Source organism: Gastrolobium bilobum, unplaced genomic scaffold (genome assembly GCF_033153095.1).
Source record: "Gastrolobium bilobum isolate Gb01-03AN ecotype WA unplaced genomic scaffold, APGP_CSIRO_Gbil_v1 utg2134, whole genome shotgun sequence".
Lineage (NCBI taxonomy): Eukaryota > Viridiplantae > Streptophyta > Magnoliopsida > Fabales > Fabaceae > Gastrolobium > Gastrolobium bilobum.
This window is the reverse complement of record NW_026899657.1, coordinates 72,269-96,375: the sequence shown is the minus strand read 5'-3', so window position 1 is coordinate 96,375 and position 24,107 is coordinate 72,269. Positions and strand designations below refer to the sequence as shown.

The 24,107-nt window shown below is 36.6% G+C and overlaps 1 protein-coding gene across 1 annotated transcript; it reads left to right on the top strand.

Moving 5' to 3' along the window:
• Positions 1-2,633: 2,633 nt before the first annotated feature.
• On the top strand, positions 2,634-23,263 carry LOC133292327 (flowering time control protein FPA). Its single transcript, XM_061490732.1, has 4 exons — positions 2,634-2,845; positions 3,279-3,611; positions 17,466-18,679; positions 21,734-23,263. The coding sequence occupies exons 1-4, from the start codon at positions 2,843-2,845 to the stop codon at positions 22,977-22,979; spliced, it is 2,796 nt and encodes a 931-aa protein (XP_061346716.1). The 5' UTR covers positions 2,634-2,842; the 3' UTR covers positions 22,980-23,263.
• The last annotated feature ends 844 nt before the right edge of the window (positions 23,264-24,107 follow it).

Below are 24,107 nucleotides of genomic sequence, written 5' to 3'. Positions count from 1 at the left end.
ACCAAAATTCAAATGAAAACATGGAAAAAACCTAATCACAAAGGATTAGTCCCCTTGTTACAGTCCTAAAAGAATACACTAAAATCTCTACCATGGATTAAAAGCCAAAAATCAAAAACCAAAATAAAAGCATAAATTTTTATGAAAAAAATTATAAAAGATACACATACAAATCATATAACCAACAAATATAGAATCCTAGGTACCATATTTCATGAAGCAAACTAATTACATGAATAGTAAGACTAGAATCACAAACAAATGTCACAACCATGGCTCTGATACCAATTGAAGGAATGATTAGATTTATGCGGAAGCGATTTTACTATCTAGTAAATTTGTATGCTTATCGAATTATCATCATCTCACAAACACACAAGGCATACCTCTTAAGTGATCCCATTGTAGGTGAACTTCTTTCACGAACTGATCTCATCTGCATTGCAGCACGAACGATCTCCTTGTAGAGGCTGGCCAATGGCAGACCTTTCAGACTATCTCTTTAGGGGGGAAGGGGATGGTGTGTGGCACTCTATCACTTTCAGAAAGATGACCTTATCTCAACAACAACAGTAGCAGAAGAAGAGTAGCAGGTGATAATTAAAAGAGAAGAATATATATGGGTGGCAAAAAACCTTAACCTTAGGTTACTTAGGCTTTTCTTACTCATTAAGCCCAATTGGACTTTAATTGAAAAAGGATAATCCCAACACGTTTTACAACATTTACAAAATCTAGTGACCAATAAAATAATTTTTGCAGTAGCAACCACAATTTTTTTTTTATTTCTCCATCAATTCATCAATTGCAAAATTAGTCCAATTGAGCTTGAGTGGACCCCAACAACAACAAAGTTCCTCCTATCAAATTTTTAACACAATTACATACAACCACAAAATTTATTCATGAAAAAAATATGTCATCTTTATATATGAAATAAGATATTATGCTTATTTTTTTTATACCTACTTATCTCTCTTCTCTTAAGATTTTGATCTAATAATGTTGGAAATAAGTAGGCAGAAAAAACATGAGAAAAAATAGGCAAAATATCTTATCATTTTATATAGGGTTTGCTTTTTCTGCAGTAAGCCCAATATGACGTTATTTTGGGACGAAAATCATGGTATTTTTGTAATTTTAATTTATTTCAGGATTATTATAGTCTTTATAATTAAAATTTTCTAATCTTTCAATCCCAAAACGACGTCGTTTTGGAAGTAAATATAGATAACTTATCCGCATTAACTGCATAAATATTTTTCTGTTTTATATATTATTAGATACTTTAATTTAATGTGTTTAGATTAATTTATCTTTAAAAAAATTACTCTCTTATTTAATTTTGAGATTTTATTTTTTTGAAAAAAATATTTTCGTATAAATAACCTTTTCCTGACATGGTTCAAGCTAGCACCTCAAAGTATGGTCTCATTAGGCGCATTACACTTGTGGTAATATTCAATTGACTAATGAAACCCTTATTAAGATTGGTCATCAGGAGCTTAGAAGAGAGGAAGTCTTATTCACTGGAATTTTCCCTCTGAGGGATATGTTAAACTTAATGTGGATGGTTCCAGCATAGACAGTGGGCAAAGGACTGCATGTGGTGGAGTCATAAGGGATGCTGCTGGAAACTGGTTAACTGGTTTACAAAATTCCTTGGGAGTGGTACTTCTACTTCAGCGGAAATTTGGGGGTTCTTGACAGGTATGGATCTGGCTTGGCATAAGGGATTTAGGAGAGTCTTTGTGGAGGGTGACTCCAAGGTGGCTTTGGAATTTATAAGAAAAGGGTGTGACGTAAGTCATCATCTTTCTGCTTTAATCATCCGAGCTCGTAGCATGCTTCAAAGAGACTGGATTATTCAGCTTAGTCATACTTATAGAGAAGACAATTTTGTTGCTGATTGGCTTGCTACTCATGCACCTCATCAGGATGGACAGCTGATTGTGCTGGATGTCCCTCCAACGGCTTGTTTGGAATTGCTTCGTAATGACTTGAGGGGAGTTAGTCTCCTAAGATTGTGCTCAATATAGGGCTTTTTTTATGTTGCTTTAGTTTTCATTGTATTTCCAAAAAAAACCTTTTCCTGACACGGTAATAAGTAATAACTTATTTATTTATTTTTGATATGTATATAGAGAAAAATATTTGTCATTTTAAATGACATAAAGTTATGTCATTTTAAGAGAGATAGACATAAAATAATATTTTTTATTTAAAATTTAAATTAAAAAAAATCATCCACTTACTCTTCCTCCCATGATTTCAATTTTTTGTGTACATCTCTTTCTTAAAATGACAAACATAAATTCATGTTATATATATAATTTTTGGGTTTGGTGTTTGTCATTTTAAATGACATAAGTTCTATCATTTTTGGAGAGAGATAGACAAAAAAAAAATAGAAATCATGGGAGAGGGAAAGTAGATGATTTTTTTGTAATTCAAAATTTAAATAATTTTTTTCTGTGTCTGTCTCTATTTTAAAATGATATAATTTTATGTCATTTAAATTGACAAACAATTTTTCCATAATTTTTTATTTTTATTTTTACCAAAATTCAGAAACCCTAAATATTAAATTCAAGATTGTTTCTTTCGGCGACGGTGACTGACGAATCATCATCATTCTCAATTTCATCGATCCACAAATTCTGTGAAGCAGAAATTCCCAACTCGCTCTTTGTTCATTTCTGAAATTGGCCGCAGGCGGTGGACTCTTTCATTAGGGAAGGGAAGAAGGTGCCTAAGCACGGCAGATGCCGTACACTTGATTTGCAAAGGAAAGGGAGATCGTACCTTTTCGGACATACGGTTCCCGCTTCCCTACTCCACCATGGTCAGTTTCATCCACACTTCTTCAATCACAATTATGTGCATCGCGTTTCTCTTTTTTTTTTTTTTTTTTTTTTTTTTATCCACTTACTTTACTTCAAACTTTCAACTTCATACGCAAGCATCATTATCACACTCGGACTTTTTTGAGACTCTGGTTTCTTGGTTTTCACTATTGTTCATTGGTTTCCTCATTTTTTCTCTCTCTCTCTCTGTAGATTCATGTTTTGGTGGTGTTGTATTTGTTTTGTGAGAGAGCACAGGGACAAGTTAGATTTTTATGTGTGTTAGGATTGGTTTATTTGAAGGTTAAAATAAAATTTAACAATTTCTTTAGAAGACGTTTACATAATTGATATTGTTTTATCCTGAATTAAGGGATTCCCATCATCAAGAAGGTTGAAATTTACTGTTGTTTTAATTGTGTTTGGCAATAGTCGGGTCGAGGCGGAAGGGACAGGTTTAGGAAGGATTACACTTCAAGATATGAAGATAATAAAGGGAATGGGGTTACCGGGCGTGGCAACGGCAACAGCAACAACCCTCCTTCCAGGCACCTTTGGGTTGGGAATCTATCCCACAACATTTTGGAGGATGAACTTGCTCATCATTTCTTAAGGTTTGGACCACTGGAGAATGTCGCGTTCCAGCCCGGCCGCAGCTATGCTTTCCTTAACTTTAAAAGGGATGAAGATGCCATTGATGCCATGAGATCACTTCAAGGTTTTCCCCTCGCAGGCAACCCCCTTAGAATCGAGTTTGCAAAGGCGGTCAGTGTTGCCCACCTTTTACTGCTTGTTACTTTTCCAGCTGATTATATGTATATACCCCAGAAGTTCAGTTGAATTCATTTAATCAAGGCCATGATATTATTGGCTTAGATATAAATCAGCACAACTTGCAATAGAAGTAAAAATTTAGGAGTACAACACACTGGTCACTGCTTTCCACGCATGGTAATTGACAAGTTTCAATCCATCAAATTAAGGTGCTCCAAAATATGCACATTACAGTTAAGAAAAGCATGGCGGGAAGTTTTTAGTTTCTACTTTTAACTCATAAATCTCTCCAATCCAGGGTAAAAAATATTAACTCTAATCATCCAGCCACCCAATCCAGGGTAAAAAATATTAACTCTAATCATCCAACCACCGCCAAATGAATTTATGCAGCATTAGCTCAGCTGCTTATGCTTTTTACAAGTCCTGGATGGGTTTTCCTTATTGCTAAACCTTGGGGCAGGAAATGTTTCAAGTTGGTCTCTTGGTTACTTTCAAGTTTGTTGAGATTTTGCACTCAATGATTTCAGCATCAAAGGTACTAACAGCTCATCAAAGGTATCAGCATCTTCTGGTTAGACTTTGAGAGAAGGATTGAAAGTTAATCTGAAACTAAAATATGTGGATAGATATTGCAAAATAAAAAACTTGAGTCAGCCCTTTGATTGAACCTTTTACGCTAAGCTACTGGTTACAATAAAATTAACAAGTGCATGAGGATTTTATTTAAGATAATATTCTTAATGTTCAACTCCTTAACATTCAATCGAACCTTTTAGTGTATTATTTTTCTATATTTTCTCTTCATTTTGAGCTTCATATGCCATACAATTGATAGCCTCTGTGTGGTTTAAGGCTTTAAAGAGCAAGCAACAATTTTTATCCAGAAACAAGGATCAAAACTTCACAAAAGGAAAATTGAAAGGCAGATTATGATGGTAGGAAAATGAAAGAAACTTAAAGCCAAAGGTTCATCAACTGTAGAGTATGAGTGGAGTGACTCTGTTAGCACATTTTTCAACTGAGTAAGAGTAGACGTTTCTACCAGTAGATTACACAAAAAGAAGAGACAGTTGAAACATATGTTATCTGGAATTGGGTGTAGCTTTTTCATGCCATTAGCTATATATCTTCAATTATTAGCCTCATTTATTTACACTATCCTCTAAATGATAACTGCAAAAATATTAGAAAGCTGGACAGATTTTGAAAGCAAGCAATCAATGGTTCATTATAATGGTAATATTAATCTAGGAACTAGTATTGTGGCCATAAATGTTACTCATTTCAATAGCCAGGAGTCCCATTCCCATAATTATAGAAGCTTTTAGTCCCCGCCAGGGTTGGAAGATTGTCTATTATTTGTTAACAATTTAAATCCTTTGCTTACCATGTCAAACTTTTCCACTGGGGAGTTGGAAATTGAATGGTTTGTATGCTAGCAATATAGTGCTATTGAAGACAGAGTAGGTTAGTGGAATAGTTGAGCTTAGGGTTTCAATTAAGTTAATTTATGATTTATGTTTTTAAATAAAAAGAAGAAATTCATTAAGATGAGGAGAAGATAAATAATTGCATAGAATTTGGAGGATAACAGATCCTCCTTAATGTAAATGGAAAACTGGAGCAACAAAGAAAAAAATGAAAATATCAAGAGTAAATGTGCTCAATCCCTCTGCATCCGTGTTAGGGAAATCCCCTTAAAAAGGCCTTGTGCTTTAAATCAGATTGAAACCAAATGGCTAATCTTAATCCAAATCAGCTGCTGTGCCAAAGAAACTTCATCAAAAATTTATGCTTCATCCATATGCACCAATGTGTGGCATAGATTGCACATTGCCAAAAAAAATTAGCCTAATAATCACCTGCTGATTGTTATGAAATTTTTTACATGTTATGATTGGATGATAGTACTACTTTAAATTGTTTGGCAATTACATTGCGTGTCTTGGTGTATAATATATGGGAGTTCCAATTTTTTCAAATTTCAGTTTTATTTACTTGAATACATTTCCAAGTTTTAGATGGAAATGGTTTTTAGTACATAAAATTGGTAATTTTGAATCATAAATGCAATGCATAATAGATCTCAAATGAAGATGCAATGTATCAATTTCAAATAATAACTCCATTCTTCAAGTTTAGGGAATACAGAGCATCCAAGTTTACAGAAAAAATCATAACATTAAATTAACTGGACTATCTACTCGGTCAATAAGTCCAAAATGTCATCCAGCTCACTTATTAGAATCTGCAGCATAAGGTTGTAATATCTGTTCAGTGGTCATGCATTTGAATCTTAGCAAACATTGCACAATATCCAACGGAAGAAATGTAATTGTGGTGGTGAAAGTTGTTGGCATAAAGAAAGCACAGCATAGCAGAAGGAAAATGCAGCAAAGCTAAACACAATAGATCCCAATAAATATCCATACACACCAGAGAGTTTTTTTCCCCCATAGTAGATCCAAGGGCAAACTAAAAATTTGGAAATAATGTTTTGCTTCCATCAAATACAAGAAATGAATGCTTACCTAATGCATTTCCACATGGCTATGATCTCTCCTTCCAAAAATTTCGGAAACTGACTAATGGAATGAAACTTGTCTTAATGGGAAAATTCAGTATTCACTAAAAAATGAAAAACTTAATCCAAATGAATGTTGTTAGTGGTCAGTATAAATATAAGTGTCAATTAGTCTTGGAGCTAGAATAATAAACAAAGCACATACTTGGTAGAAAAAGAGCTTTGTGAGGCCGCCAGACATGGAATAGGTCATTAGTTGACTTGAAAGGAGAAAAATTGAAAAATGTTATTAATTTTCAAAAGAATATGTACAAAGGAATTCAATATATATAGAGAGAGACGAGCTTAAAGGAATAAAAAATAAGGAAATACTAATTTGACTAATAAAGGAAACAAATATTACAGATATTTTTTATATTTACGACACTCTTCCTCAAGCTGAGGAATGAATATTTATCATTCTTAGCTTGGTGGTAAGTTCTTGAAATCTGTTATTGGGAAGTCCTTTGGTCAAGACATGAGCTAGTTGATAACCAGAAGGAATATATGGAGTAGTGATCAGTCTGTTATTTAGTTCCTCTTTGATGAAGTGGCAGTTAATCTCAATATGTTTTGTTCGGCTATATTGGACTGAGTTATGTGCTATACGAATGATTGACTTATTATCACAGTGTAACTTCGTAAGTCCTTCACATCTCACCTTGAGATCATCTAGAACAATTTTCAGTCTGACGGACAAGCACAAGTGGGCCCAACTTCAGCAATGCAAAGATGGAGAGTTAGTTACAGGAGATAGAAAGGGAGGGGACATAATGAATGTGGTCATATGCAGCGGGGGGGGGGGGTGACAGAGGGATATGTGTAGGGTTGGCAAAACGGCCCAACCCGCATGGAACCCGAAAAAAACGAGTCGGGTTAGGATTGACTCGAAAAAAAAAGAGAGCCAGAAAATCCGAGTTGGGTTAGGTTTGGCTCAAAAATATGTCTCGTGGGTTGACTTGAAAAAATAGCTTGCGAGTTGGCTCGAAAATTGGCTCGCGGGTTGGCTCGAAAATTGCTCGCGGGTTGGCTCGTTTTCAGCCTATTTAAATGAACCTGTAGTATTAATGCACCAGCTATGTGGCTTCCATCAGCTTAAACAAAGGGTTACATAATGAGAAATAAAAACAAAATATTCGAGTTTCTTCACAACAAATTTGCACCAACATCAAGAAACAATCAGCACCACTTGCTATCAAGTGGGTAAGATATTTGAACCAAACAGAGCCAACACATTCTAAAAATAAAAAAATGGCAAAGATGTGGGAAGATTAGGGACATAGGTTTAGAGAAGGAAGAAAGATGATGACAACATGTGTGAGTTTTGTTCATTTTTGTATAGAGTAAAGCCCTTTTTGAGTCCTTAACAAAAAACACGGTCTTTATTTTCGTCCCTTACAAAAAAAAAAAACCCATATTCGTCCTTTTTCAGGGACTAAATTGGGTCTTCATTGAATTTCTGAGGGATCACATTTTCAAAGAACTGGAATTGTAGAGGGACCAAAAGTTGACTTTTTTTTATAAGGGACGAAAGTGGAGACTGTGTTTTTTGTTAGAGACCTAAAAGAGGTTTTACTCTTTTGTATATTATATTTTGTATTTTTATACATATTGAAAAAAAAAAACTCAACCCGCGAGCTGGCCCGTTTGACCCGCGGGTTGGTTCGTTTTTTTCCGAGCTGACTCGGGTTGGGTTGGCAGCTCATTTTTGCCAACCCAACCCTTTGCCAACCCAACCCGACTCATTTTTGGCGGGTTACGAGTCAACCCGACGGATTGGCTCGTTTTTGCCTATTTTGCACCGACATCGACACGGGACACGAAATACGACACGACACTCCGACATGTTAATTCTAAAAAATGTTAAATTTCGACACGTTAGGACACGTTTTGATATTATATAATATTTTTAATTTATTTAGTATATATTATATTTAAGGTTCAATAATTTAACAAAAAAATAAAGCTAAACTTATAATACCCATCAATTTTGCAAAGAAACATAAGATATCCCAAATATTTATATTAAATTCAATAAAACAGTAATCGTAATCCAACGAATCTAATAGTTGGAACTCAAAAGGCAACGCAACATAACCTTTGAATCTTTTTTGAGTATTTGCAACGAGTATTGGAGTTTCGGGAAGTGTCGGAATGTCGGGAAGTGTCGGACACGACACGTCAAAGATTTTAAAGTGTCAGTACTTCATAGGTTTTTGCCAACCCTAGATATGCGTATAATGACTAGAGTTTGGGGAATTTTGGAGTCCCCTGGTTTTTCTTTCTTTTACCTGGTTGTTCCTTTCTTTTATTTCAAGGTTGTGTTAGCCATATCAGTTTGTAAAGAGCTTGTTTCCCTTTTAATCTGTATCTGAATCCAATTTCATCAATTGAGGTTCCATCTCAGTTATAACAATTCACAAATAATTTGGGTCATGGCTCAAAATTCTGCCTCTGCCCTCGATCTATCAACCACATTTTGCTATTTACTCCTCCATTTTACTAGGTTTCCACAAAGAAATATACAATAACTCGAAGTAGATTGTTGATCAGTCAGAGACCCAGCATAATCAGGGTCAATATAAATTTCTAGGGGTAGATTTCCCCTTCTTTGGAAAAACAATCCTCTGCCTGGAGTGGACTTAAGGTACTAGAGAATCCTGCCTACTGCGTGCATGCATTTTTCCTTTGGGTTATGCATGAACTGATTAACAATGCTAATTGTATAAGTTAGATCAAGTCTAGTATGAGTTGTATATATCAATCTTCCCACGAGTCGTTGGTATTTTTCTTTGTCAATTGAAGGACTCTCCTTTTTATTCCTCAGTTTGTGATTCTGCTCAATAAGAGTATTGGAAGGTTTACACTCAAGCTTTCCTGCTTCTTTAAGGAGATCAATGACATATTTTCATTGACAAATAAAAATACATTCCTTTGAATAAAGTAAAATATATGATCTTCTTGGGACTGCTTGTATCCCAATGACACCATAACCTTGGTAAATCTTCTAAACTAAGCACATGGGGATCCTTTCAACCCATAGAGGGCTTTCTTCAACCTACAAGACTTTATTTTCTCCATTTGTGGAGTCAAACCCTAGTGGGATCTCCATGTAACCTCTTCTTCTAACTTACCATTGAGAAATGCATTCTTCATATCAAATTGGTCATTCCCAATCAAAGTGAGCAGCAAGGGACAATAGAACTCTCAGAATGTTCATTTTGGCCATTGGAGCAAACGTTTCCACATAAACCTATTTGTGTCCAATTGCTTTCTTTTCGCTTGGCCTATCAATAATTTTCCATTTTCTATTTCTCTCCAAGGCATTCATCTCGCAGGCATGACTTGAACCCAATTCTCATCTTTTAATGCTTCATACACTGTTTTCGTGATTGAAATGGAATTAAGTGTTGAAATGAAATCTTTTAATGATGTACAAAAAACTTTTATGTTGGGTAGAAGACCTTTTCCGTTTCCTTAAGGCAATGGGTAAGTCATCAGGATTTATAATATTAGGCTCAGGAATAGATTTAGTAATGCATTCAGTACTCACTAGTGTTTCTTCCTCTTATACAATAATTCGGGTGTCTTAGCCTTCTGTAAATTTGTAAGGGGAGACATGTTAGATGAAGTATCAGATGAACTACCAACTTCATCAACTAAGTCTTTCTGCTCATTATCAACCTCGCCAGCGAAGTGTTCCTGCTTATTATCATGTAGTGTAGTAACTAGGGTAGATTCAATAGGGTCTGACTTAGGAGGTTTGAGCAAAGGTAAGTAGGACTTAGACTCGAAGAAAATGGACGAAGCTTTTTAACTATTATCATTTGACTCGAAGGCTTTTTTAACCAAATAGGGTATCTTACATTAGACCACATGTCCTCGTACATAGTTGAAAGCAAAAATAGACATTCAATTGAGACAACATGCACCTACTCAATATTTGAATGTCCCACTTCACTTTTTTTTTTTTTTTTTTTATTTTTTGGGGGGGGGAGGAACGTTTTTACACCATGCTTTCTAGTAAATCGTATGCCTTCCTTTATGCTAAATAATGTGGTTCCTCACAATATATTGTTTCTTGTACCTCTTGGGATCATATGTCTCCTCATGTTTTTGGTTGTGTATGGTTCCGTTAACAACCTCACTCCAGGAAAAACAAGCTCGTGTCCAAAGCCTTCTAGTGTCGCTTTATCAGTTATTCGTGTCTTCAAAAAGGGTATTGATGTTACTTTCCCAACCTTCAATGTTATGTTGTGTTTGCTTGGTATCACACCTTCTTTGAACCAATTTATCCGAAAACATAACACAAGTCAAATCAAGATTTTCATTTGGACAAAGTAATGTTCCCTTGCGTTTTTTCCATTCATGCTTTTATCGAAATAACTTAAGACGACGAAGTTGGAGTGCTGATTTGCATCAAGCAGAAGAGAAATGGGGTGTGTATGACATTGTTTGGCCATGAAACCACATGAGGTATGCCAAAAGAAGGGAGACAATTCCTATCTATTGGTCGAGGAAAAGGTCACTTGAAAATTTTCTGATGCTGCAGACAACGGTGGACAATGGTTTTGCTGTTTTTAGGGGCTTTTATAAAACAATCGGAAGTTGGGAAATCCACTCATTCCTCTATTCTCATCATTGAGTTCATTTTTATGGATCTTTTTATTTTAGAGTTTGGTTTTGGGCTTCTTCTCTGGTAGTAAATCTCTTTTGCAGTTTCAACCAAACAAAAGTAAAAGCCAAAACATAAAAAAATTCCCTTCTACAATTTTGCTTTGTAATCCTCTAGTAATGTTATTTTTCTCCCATTAATTTTTTTCCCCTCTTTGTATCTAGAGCATACTTGCTTTTCCCTTTCTAATTTTATTTTGAATACTGAATATAAAATAATATGTTGTGTATTAAACTGATACAAAGAGTTACAATATATAGAGACCTTAATGGGTTTAAGTGAGAAGCCCAGACCTAATGCAAATCCTAAATAGGAAAATAATATTTACAAATAAGAAAGCAATCTATTCATATTATATTTCCTATTCTAACACTCCACCACAAACTAGTGCGTATATATTGTGAGCACCAAGCTTGTTACAAATGTATTCAAACCGAGTACCTCTAAGAGCTTTAGTGAAGACATCCACGAGTTGATCATTGGAGTTGACAAAAACTGTTTTGATTTCTCTTGACTGAATCTTTTCTCGAATGAAGTGACAATCAATCTCTATATGTTTGGTTCTCTCATGAAATGTAGGATTAGAGGATATATGTAGTGCAGCTTGATTTTCACAAATGAGTGTCATGGGTTGTTTATGTTCACAAAGTTGAAGCTCCTGAATCAACTGCTTTAACCAGATTAGCTCATAGGTTGCAATTGCCATTGCACGTCACTCAGTTTCTACACTAGATCGAGCAACAACAGGTTGTTTCTTGCTCTTCCAAGAAATTAAGTTTCCTCCAAAGAAGACACAATAGCCTGAAGTAGAGCGCCTGTTAGAGAGTGATCCAACCCAATCAACATCTGAATAACCACAAATTTCTGTATTTCCCTGATCGGAATACAAACAACCTTTTCCTGGTGCTCCTTTGATATATCGAAGGATCCTCACAGCAGCATCCCAATGAGAATCACAAGGGGAGTCAAGGAACTGACTAGCTGTACTAACAACAAAAGAAATGTCCGGCTATTACAAAAAAAGAAAAAAGAAAAAGAAGAAATGTCCGGCCTAGTCACAGTAAGATAATCAACCTCCGATAACGACCAGGATCAGATAACGGCTCCTCCTGTCCGGGCAATAATTTGATAGTGGGATTCCATGGGTGTATCAACTGGTTTACATCCCAACATACCAGTGTCTTCTAGGATATCTAAGACATACTTCCTTTGACAGATAGAAATGCCCTGTCTAGACTGTGCCACCTCAATTCCTAAGAAGTAACGCAGCTTCCCAAGGTCCTTTGTTTGAAATTGACTGAACAAATACTATTTTAACTGATAAATTCCAGCTTGATCACTTCCGGTGAGAACGATGTCATCAACATAGATTAACAAATAGATGCACTTATCTGGAGATGAGATCCTATAAAATTGTTGAGATATATAGTCCCACATTAGTTGAAGAGCAACTAATGTGGAGTTTATAAGGTCTTGGGCACTCCCACCTTTTGAGCTAGCTTTTGGGGTGGTGACCTCAAGGTTCTTAACATGGTATCAGAGCCTCGCCGCCTCCCACTTTAAAGTGGAAGCACAAAAAAAGGTAAACCAAAGATTGGGCCTGTTGCATAATCCACGCTTCAAGCCAAGAGGGCTCTTGCGTGAGGGGGCATGTTGAGATATATAGTCCCACATTGGTTGAAGAGCAACTAATGTGGAGTTTATAAGGCCTTGGACACTCCCACCCTTTGAGCTAGCTTTTGGGGTGGTGACCTCAAGGTTCTTAACAAAAATACAGAATGGTCAACTTTGCTGCGGATTAAGCCAAAAGCCTGAACAGCAGAACTGAAGCGACTGAAGCATGCCCGTGGAGACTACTTGAGACCATATAAGGATTTACGAAGTCGGCACACCTTCCAAGACTCCCTCTGAGCAACAAAGCCAGGTGGTTGCTCCATGTAAACTTCTTCTTGTAAATCACCATGAAGAAAAGCGTTTTTGATGTCAAGTTGAAGGAGTGGCCAGTGACAAACAGCAGCAAGAGCAAGAAACATGCGAACAGATGCCATCTTAGTGACCGAAGAGAATGTGTCACTATAGTCAAGGCCGAAGATTTGAGTAAAACCCTTTGCAACTAAGCGCGCCTTGAGACGATCAACATGACCATCAGGTCCAATTTTGACAGTAAAGACCCAGCACAATCAACAATAGACTTCTTTGGAGGAGCAGGAACAAGATCCCAAGTGCCATTGGAATGAAGTGCAGTCATCTCATCAAGCATCGCTTGGCGCCACCTTGGATGGGAAAGTGATTTACCTGTGGTCTTAGAAATAGAAACAGAAGAAAGACTAGAAACAAAGGTGAAATGAGGAGTAGAAAGACGGTCATAGCTCAAAAAAATATAAAGAGGATAAAGCTTACGAGTAGTACGTATGCCTTTTCTTTGGGCAATGGGAAGAGCCTCTAGTGAAGGAGCCGGAAGGGAAGAATCAACGAGAGGGAGATGAGTCAGTCAGAATTGAGTCCAAATATGCCTGCATCAAAGATCGATTTTTGCCAACATGTCTCCATCTGAGTGTCAGATGATTTGCACAAATCCATAAACTGAGACATAATGGAATAGAGCTGCTGAACATCATTAGTGTAGAGGTGTTTTGCTTCCTCCCACACTTCATTGCATGTTTGAAAAGAATAGAAAATATCCAAAACGATTGGATCAATAGACTGCCAAAGGATACTCAGAAGCTGGTTGTTAATCCTTTCCCAATCAGATTTTTCTTCCTTAGAAATATCAGTAGATTTAACTGTTAGATGTTGCCTATGTCCCTGTCCAAAGAACCAAACTCGAACAGAGGTGGCCCAATTCTTGTAATTAACAGAACCCTTCAGTTTGGAGGAGGTAATGGGCTCAACATTGGTGGAGATGATACTTGAGGAACTTTTGGCAGGACGAGGAGGAGAATTGATCTCCGAGTGAACAGGAGAAGCTGCTTCCATTAAAATAAATCACAAAGGTACAGAACCAAGTGAATAGAAACTAACCTGATCGCCAATCAAGAGGAGGCATACACAAAAAGTGAGACCCACGAAGAACCAACCACAAATCTGGATAAAGTAGGAGAGGACGAGCTTGTCTGTCCTGGAACAGCCGAAAAAGGACGCCAGAACAGTGCACACGCGCCAGTGGAAGGTGGCGCGTGAGCACCACACGTGGGGGCATATGGAGGCTGCAACGGTGGTGGGTCTTCCACAGAACAGGTCGCCAGAGAGAGGAGGAGCTGATAGTAGGTGTCCCGGCTCAAAACGTCGCCGGAAAAGTTCTCTGGTGACTGGAACAATGAAGAACGGCAGTTCCAGTGGCGGACGGAGGTGCTGACAAGTACGAAAATCAATTTAAAGGGGCTCACAACTTAGATGACTTGCCGAAAGGACACACAACAAAGAAAAAGAGAACACCTAAGCAGTAGGCTTAGGTTTTAAAGCAAAAACGAGGTTTTAAGCGAAAGCGAGGGTACCAACTTAAATATAAAATAATATGTTGTGTATTAAATTGATACAAAGAGTTACAATATATAGAGGCCCTAAGGGGCTTAAGCGAGAAGCCCAGACCTAATCCAAATCCTAAATAGGAAAAAAATATTTACAAACAAGAAAGCAATCTATACAAATCTATACATATTATATTTCCTATTCTAACAGGAATTATAAGGTTTGTTTTCGGAATAGTACATTTTGGTTTGGGGTACTTGATATGAAGGTCAGAAGAAAACATAGGGCGCTCTCTCTCTCTTTCCCTCCACATATCTGATATCAATATCCACTTGTTTTCACGTTTACTTGTTTGCTCTGAGCTTGTGGTTCAACTGTGTATGTTAAGTTGTTCTTGTGACCTTCAGATTTGGGATGTACTTTCTTTGGCTTCAATTTGTCATTGGATCAAAAGGTCTTAAGGGTCTTAGTTCAGTAGTTATATGGATTACAATAATGTGGTTGGAAGGGATTGAGAGATAGGGGAAGAGGTGAACAAGAAAGGTTCCCTCCTAAGCTTCTAATTGCCTAACTACCTAACCAGCTATTGGGTCCCACACTGTTAACTAACCTGGCCCCTAATTAAGGCCCTCAACTAATCTAATTGCTGCCTAGGTTTATTGCTTGGGGAATATACTTTCCGGGCCATAGGTTCTTACAATTCCGGTTGTAAAAATACCTCCTCCCTTTGAAACAACCTTGTCCCCAAGGTTGAAATCTGGAAACTAGCCCTGAATCATGGTGACATCTTCCTAGGAATCTTCCATTGGACAAGGACTTGAGCTAATGGAGATTGATTTTTCTGGTTCAATTGGGATAATTTAAATCCTGGTGAAGATGTTGCCAACCATACACCTTCCTCCATCAAGTCAGCAACCTTCACCTGCAGTGGTTTCATAATATCTAATTCCCGATATTCAGAATGACTGTTTGCTTCTTGAACTTGTAGTTCTGTGGAATCTCTACTAAACCACTCCCCGTTATACTCGACTAGCGAGTGTGGGGTGGAGGAAATCCTTGTATGCAGCTTTACCCTTGCATAATTGCAAAGAGGCTGTTTCCTGGATTCGAACCCATGATCTTTCAGTCATGAAGCTCAAAAATGCTACATTGTCATACATCACAGCAAGGCCATTCAGCAGCTTCCTTAGAACATAGTTGTAAGCTAGTCTTTGCATTTTCAAACTACCTGCCTTCTTCATATTTAAAAGATACTCCAGATCTTGAGCTCTGGCACAGATTGGGATTGCACGTAAAGTCAATCGTAGCCTACGATCAGCTTCAATTGTCTTCTCTTTCCAATTGTACATAACCACGATAGCTGTTGGAGAATAGATACTAGCAGATTGAAGAACGGCTGGATATGACCCATCCTCATAGAGAAAAGGGAAACCAAGTATTCTAGATGCTTTTACTACTGTGGGGTCAATATAAAATGCCACATAAGACCATCCTACTGTTTTGCTATCTCATACTGAAGCCAATTCACTGGATTGGAAATTGGCAAGGACCTGGTCCATCTGTCCAAATTCAAGGATAACAACATGTTCACCAGCATTGAAGTTAACCATCTCAGCAGCTTTCTGTTTATTCTAGGTATCAGATTTGTCTTCAATATAACTAGTAGTTCTTCATTACTTTTCAGGCCATAAGTTCCCCCATTTACAATTCCGGTCGTAACAAAAGAAATTGTAGAATCTTCAATGATAATATTACTTTCTTTTGGGATAAGATAGTTCACCTTGATGTTTACCTTATTGTTTATGCAAAACATTCCTGTTTCGGATATTGAAGGAGATTATGGTGGTATTGTTACTTTCATTTTGTTAGAGTTGGGGTTGATTTGTAGTTTAGATCTCCTTTTTACTTTGGTTCTGAGCATTGCTCATCCTTTTTCTTGTTAATTCTCCGTTCTTTCTTAGTAATATTTTTATCAAAAGGAAAAGAAAAAAGCCAATTTTCTGCCACAGTCTCATTTCCTGTAATTCAAGAATTCATATTTTGGTTTATCCTATCTTTTCTGACAAGATGAAACAATTTTGGTTTTTGGTTTTTTTATTTTTTTATTTATAAAAATGCATGACCCGACTGGGTCACCGGTTTTGACCTAGTTTGATCGGATCTGATGCATGGCCGGTCCATGTTTTCCCCATGTATAATTGTACAATCCTATGAGTTGGCGCATGATTTTGAGTATCTTGCCTTTCTAGCCATGTTTTGTAGAGCCCATATTATATTGTTTGGTTGTTTATTTTTCTTAAAGGATTTATTTATAACAAGCTTAAAGTTTAGTAAGTTTTAGCTTGAGCGGAATATGAATGTCTAGAGGATATCTCATAATATCGTATGATTATATCTTGGAATAGTTTAGAGTATCTTAGACGGCTCTTTGGAATATTTTTCATATTTCTGTATATTTCAAGATTTATTTCCATATTTAATTAGGATTAGGAATCTTCTATTAGTATAGAGCTTAGAGTTTTGTCTTTTGAATCACAAAACAACACATCATATGAAGTCAATATTTAGTCTCTACTTTCTCCTTTTTCTCCCCCTATACCGAAAACCTTGTAATTTTAACGGATTGATTAATGTACCTGATTCCACCTAATGGGATAAGATTGAATTGTACTTGTCCTAATTGAAGAGCTTGGAGTGGTTGATCTTGATTAATTTTGTTCGTCCATTCTTCTGGTTTTTATTTAGGTCAAGTCCTCATATATACTACTGTTGTGATTATTCTATTAATAAATTTCTTCTTGTGTAAAGTTATTCTCTATGTCTGTATGTTGGATATGTGCTCAAGTCTTGATGGTGCAATTTTAGACTTGTTCCAGTTCTATGGGTTTTGTGCGTTATGCCACCATTAGATGCAAGGTTTGCTTTGTATTAAACAAGCTGTGAATGCAAAAATGCTTGTTTAGTTAACTTAATACTTCGTGCTTCAAGATGTTGGATGTATAATCACTTACCTTCATAATTGTCATCTTGTGATGTAAGCCTGGTTATGGAATCAGAATTTTCCTTTCAAAGTATTAAAATCTGAATACTTGAAATTTATGATAATTTTACATTTAGTTTATATTCTTAATCACAGGATAAATCATCAACAGTATCACGTGATGAAGATTACTCATGGGATGAACGAAGCTCAGCGTTAAGGGGGTCTCCTTTCTCTCAAAGAGAGTTTAGAGGACGCCATGGTAGCCCTGAACCGCATTATTCTGACAAATCCAAGCTGAGTGATAAAAATCCAGAGCCCAGTGAGGTTTTGTGGATTGGGTTCCCAGCTCTGTTGAAGGTGGATGAATCAATTTTACGAAAGGCTTTTTCTCCATTTGGTGAGATTGTGAAGATTACAACATTTCCAGGTCGTAGTTATGCCTTTGTTCGCTTTAGGAGTCTGATGTCAGCATACAGAGCAAGAGATACTCTGAAGGGAAAATTATTTGGGAATCCCCGTGTACATATTTGTTTTGCCAAGAGTGAAGCAGGTTCATCAAGCAGTGGGAGGAGCTCACTTAATGCCCCTCGCTCCCCACTTTACAAGTCAAGTGGTCGTAATGGCTCTTCTGAGCACCTAAGGCAGGATAGGAGCTACAGTGGAGATCAGAACATTAGTTCTCCAAACTCTTTCCTGAATTGGGATTCTGGAGATTCTGATGCTTATGATTTTAACAAAAGGGGTTCTTCATGGGCTGGTGGAGCTAACCCATACGAGCACAGAATTGGAGAGAAGGGGACTCCTCTAGGAGTATATCAAGAAATCCATGAACATATAAGTAGTCCATCAAGAGAAAGACATGTTCATCTTGGTGATTTTTCACAGAGATATCCTCAAAAGGGTGTGTTCTTTGAAGATCCACTGGCCTTGTCAGAAGATGTTCCCTATCTACGTGAGGCTAAAAAGCTTAAGACTGGTTCTTCTCCTGAGAGCGAGCTTCCAGAGTATCCTTTTTCCGAGTTAGAAAGACAGAAACATGTTTTCCCAAGGTTCTCTGATTTTCCGCAACATGAGTCTTTCGATAAAAACTTTGATTCTGGAAATTTCGCTTGTGGACAGACTTTTGATCGCCCACCAAATTCACCTATGGCTAGATTCGATAGACATGACTGGAAGCCTTATGACAGTTTCCAAATGGGTCCTGGTGATCCTCTGAAATCAAATTTTGTTGAGAAGAAAAGATTCACACCTGAACCTGATAATTCATCTGTAACTGAGTGGAAATGGGAAGGAACCATTGCAAAAGGTGGAACCCCTGTTTGTCGTGCACGCTGCTTCCCTGTGGGGAAAGTCCTAGATATCTTGTTGTAAGTATAAAATATTCCTTTTAAAATGTATTTTTCTAGATTAGAATATCTTATATTAGCTTGGAAATAGTTTTCTTTTTTCTATTTCTTAACTAGTCAAATTTTACAAAGACTCCCATGAGCCAGAACTGCTTTTGAAAGGGGTAACAAAAACATGGAGATGCGAAAGGGGAAAAAAAAGGAAAAAGAAAATTGCCTCTATTACATAAGACAAATTCTTGTAATCTGTAAGTTCTTGCTGACATTGGAATGGGGCAACCTCTCTCCTCTTTAACTTTTTATTAACAGTACAAAAGAGGATAAGTAACATTCCTAGACATTTTTATTATCCACAGCATATATTTATTTAGACTCTAGGTCAAATCAGTGACTTACTGGTCGTTACCACAAGCTTTCAAGTTAATTTTTACTGTCCCAGGGTATTTTTATATATCGTTTTATGCTAGGTTAGCATAAACTATGACTTTCTCATATTTTGAGCCTAGGTTGCTAAGTCATTCATGTCATGTGGTCTTTACTCTTTAGTTCATTTGAGGTTTGTCTTTTTTTTTTAAATCCAATGGCTTGATGAATGATAACTGTAGGTAGGGAAGTAGGAAGAGAGCAAAGGAATATTCAGAATCATATTGATATTGTTGTGAAGGATATATGATAGTATGTGTTACAAAAGACAAAGTACTAAGCTCTATATAAACTAATAGAAGAGTCATAATTGAAATTAAATGAGGAAACAAATCATGAAATAAAACGAAATATGAAAACTATTCCTAAGAGACCATCTAAGATACTCTAAACTATTCTAAGATATACTCATGATATTATAAATCAGAAATGATGTTTATGCAAATGTAATCCTTATAATGCTGTGCAAACTGAGAGGTGGTTGCATCTTAAAATGACTGTACGTGAACTCTTAATCATTACAATAAGAGGAAGCCTTGTGTGTGTTAGTGCTAGTTTGTAAAAGAAAAGTGTGACTATAGCGTTATTATAATCTGATGAGACCTTGGGATGTATCATCCCAAAAGCTAGCTCAAAGGGTGGGAGTGCCCAAAGCCTTATAAACCCCACATTAGTTGTCTATACAACCAATGAGGGACTTCAAGTCCCATACCTTGCAAATGGAATCCAACATTCCACCACGCTTCCCTAGTGCGTGTCCCCACGCACACTCCTAGTATCATTCTGTTCTCTTTCTTCCTTTTTCATATTGTCACCATGACCACACGTTTGAGGACAACTTAATTGGCAATTTCTATCAATAATAGATGTTAAGAATTCAATTCTCTCCTTTTTTTATTCTTCATTTTTTCTCTTTTTCTATTTTATTTTTTAATGTTAGGTTCCATTTGCAAGGTATGGGACTTGAAGTCTCACATTGGTTGTATGGGCAACTAATGTGGGGTTTATAAGGCCTTGAACACTCTCACCCTTTGAGCTAGCTTTTGGGTGATACATCCCAAGGTCTCGTCATAATCTAATGAAGATTTCTTTTACATTAAGAAATTTGTTTTATTTACCGAAGACTCAATATTCATGTTCCTCCTTCACTCCCAACCCCACCCCTTCTTCCCTCCATTTAAAGTATGCTCAATGCTTGTACTATTGACTCAATTGTGTACAGCACCTGAGCGTAACTTTTCTTTATTGCAAGCCCCAATATTATTCCATTCCCGAAGTTAATTGAAAGCTTGTTAGACCGTTCTTTATAGCTTATGGATACAATGCTTAATTTCTTTTATTAAATGGTTGAGATTTTAATTATTGTTACCTGTATTTTATGAATAATTTAATTCCTTCTAAATTCAGGATTGCTTCATGGTCTATAGGAACAAGTTTAGTACTAAATGAACTATTGTTTGATAACCATGTAAGGCTTTCAGATAAATGTTTATACTCTGGTGTTATAGTGCGGTCCTTGCTGTGCCTTGTTTTTCTAATAAAACGTTGAACTGTAGCAAAAGGTGGGTGGGCCTAGGCATGATTCACATCTTAAGCCCAAGGGCTCTTGTTGAGTGGGTGTTAAAGAGATGCAATATGAAAATATTCATGTGCCATCGCTTAACAATTTAAGTTTTTAGGATAGTTGGTTCCTTAGAGTACTAGTAAATATCTTATAATATCATTATTATATCTTTATAATAATTTAGAGTATCTTAGATGATCTCTTGGGAGTAATTTTCATATTTTTATTATATTTCATGATTTATTTCCTTATTTATTTATGATTTGGAGTCTAATATTAGTATAAATAGAGTTAAATGCTTTGTAGTTTATATTACATCCTTCGTATCAAAACAATATCCATTTCTGATTATTCAGTTTCTATTCTCTCCTTTTTTCTCTGCTCAAAGAATCTCGCCAATCCCCTCTGTAAATCCAATAGAAAATCCCCCTAAATAAAACCCATGTGCTGATAGCCACATTGAAGCCAAAAGATCAACTCTCCAACAAAATGACCGTAAAATATTCTTGGCATTACACTATAGTGGGATGGCAACTCATGTTAGCAGGTCATGTTCGTGTCAGGAAGAGGTCTGACACGAATATGAATGTACTCGACACAAGTATGACACAAATAAATATTTGTGTTTATTTGTGTCAAAACCTTTGACACAAATACAACTTGCTTATTTTTTGGGTCGACATAACACGAATAACCTGCCAATCTCAAAGTATCCTGCATATTATGCGAGTTGATACGATACGAATTTGTCTGTGTATTAGATGTTGCTTTCACCAATATTGTGTTAATTTGACACATGAATAACCTAGAAGAAGATGAGCACGGGTCGGTATCTTGTTTGCATGTTGCTATGCAACACGACATGAATTTTTTCATGTCAATTTTTGCCAACACGAACATGACATGCATTTGAAAATGGATTTACTCGACCACGAATTTCTGGTGTCATGTGTAAAATTGCCACCCCTATACTGTTGTCATTAATATCATAACCATGCAACTATAGCACAATGCCAAAGAACTCTGCTGTCATTATTTTTCCTCTCAATTGTTCTATGTTGGGTGTTAATGTCATACATTGATTTCAGACCTGAATTCCTGGATTGTACTGCAAGAACTGGTCTAGATATGCTTTCGAAGCATTACTACCAAGCAGTTGGCGTTTGGGTTGTTTTCTTTGTTCCTGGAAGTGATGCAGACATTGAATTCTACAATGAATTTATGCATTATCTGGAGGAAAAGCAGCGGGCTGCGGTTGCCAAGTTGGATGACAAAACCACCTTATTTCTTGTACCTCCATCAGATTTCTCAGAGAAAGTGCTGAAGGTACCTGGTAAATTGAGCATATCTGGTGTTATTCTGAGGTTGGAGAATCCTGGTTTAAATCATGGTCCCATACACATTCAAAGAGAAATGAAAAACGAAAACCTGTTGCCTTATAGTGAGAATATATCGTATTCAAAGCCATCATATTCATCTGTACGTATACCTACTTCCCCATCTATTTCAGAAATGGGTAATTCTGGAATCAGCAATCTTTCGTTACTGCGAAATAAATATGCAGCAGCTCCATCAGTTTCGGATTCAGCTCGTACTGTGGTTAGCATGTCTGAGTCTCATGATGAAAGAAGTCGTGACTATCCTCCTATCCAGCAGCGGACATCTGGACCAAACTGGTCTTCTCACAATCTGCAGAACTTAATCTCTAATAGAGCTTTACCGTTGCAACTATCAAGTAGTGCTGTTGAACCTATTGCTGAGGAGCGTCAGTCCATCATTCCAAGGACAGTGTCAGATGTGAACTCAATCCTACATTCGAGTGGAATGTCTGGTATTCCATTTTGTGGCAACAGCAAGTCATCTCATCCGGAAGTAAGACCTTTAAATCCTTTATCAGTGCCTGTGGGAGCGTTGCAACCAGAACAGCTTGCACAATTAGCTGCATCCCTTCTTGAGCAGCAGAGGCAATCGGGAAGCTCTTTAAGTGCATCTGCATCAGGTGATCCCAGGCAGATTAACAGATTTAATGGGTCGGACACCTCATCCAGACCATCCCAGAAATACAATATAGAAAACAACCTGGTGAATTCTGAACTCTCAACATCTCAGTTTGGTCAAGTTCTACAGTTGCAGAAGCAACAACAGATGTCAAATGTGCCTCAACTGTCACAGATTGTTCAAAGAGAACCACAAAGAGAGGTTAATGGAAATCAGCAATTGACAGATAGTAGCTTGCAGGAAGATGCAGAAGCAGATCCACAGAAACGTCTACAGGCAACATTACAGCTGGCTGCTGTTCTTCTTCAACAAATCCAGCAAGGAAAAGGAAGTTGAACAGTGCCTGGATATCTGCTGTTGCTTTCCTGGTTTAATGACTTAGCATAAAGTACTAAAACGAGGACTACTGGTTGTCAGTAGGATGGTTAAATTCTCCATTTGTGCAGTGGTTTTTAGGCCATGTGATTTGTAGTAGTGTTCTTGTTTTTACAATCAGCTTTTAACTTGCCCTTTGTAAGGCTCTTTCAGAAAGTTATTGTTATAGTTCCAAACCTGGCTCCATGTTTCGTCTGTTACCAATCCTACACGTCAAGTAAGATGTTGAATGGTAAGTATTTAATCAAGTCATAGTTATTATTACCAATCCAAACCTGGCTCCATGTTATTGTTATAGTTCCAAACCTGGCTCCATGGTAAGTATTTAATCAAGTCATACTAGGCCCAATATTTTGGTTTTGTTTGGTTTTTTTCAAAAGATTTTTTTTTGTCTTCTAATTGTCATATATAAAAATATTATTACTGTTAAACAACAAAAATACAGGTTATTCTATCGTGAATGGCGATTCTTATGTTGATATATCTTCCACTCATTTTTTCAAATGCAATAATTACATTTAATAGAGTGCCTACACTACGGTTGTTTTGCAGTGGTCATCATAGGGTCTTAAGCCACTTCTCACCAAGACTTTAACAGGAGATGTTTTATGGACTTTATTGTAAATTGTCAGCAAAAAACTGACACAATTATTTTAAATGTAAGTAACTGTTTGTTACATAAATTCACAATTATTTTTATTTAATTTAAAATGATGATTTATTAATTTTTTATTGTCTTAGTTCATATAAAATTGACAAAGTCTAAGGGGGCGTTTGGTTCATGGAATTTTTTTGGAATAGTAGGAAATGAGATAGATAGAGAAATGATTGGAAAGATAGATAAAGTGAGATAGGTAAAAAAATGTAAAAAAAAGTTGTTTGGTGGGGAAAATTTTTACTGGGAAAATTAGGCAACTTTATGAAATCAACAGTGCATTAAAAGTCAGATAACCGGTTTTCCGAAAAATCTCACCTTCAAATTGGGTTTCTAAACAGTGCGAATATCTATGTTTCTCATAAATCCAGACAAATTGGATAAATGAGTTTTTGGTGAAAAACGTTGAAACAAACATGGTGTTTCTAAAAGCC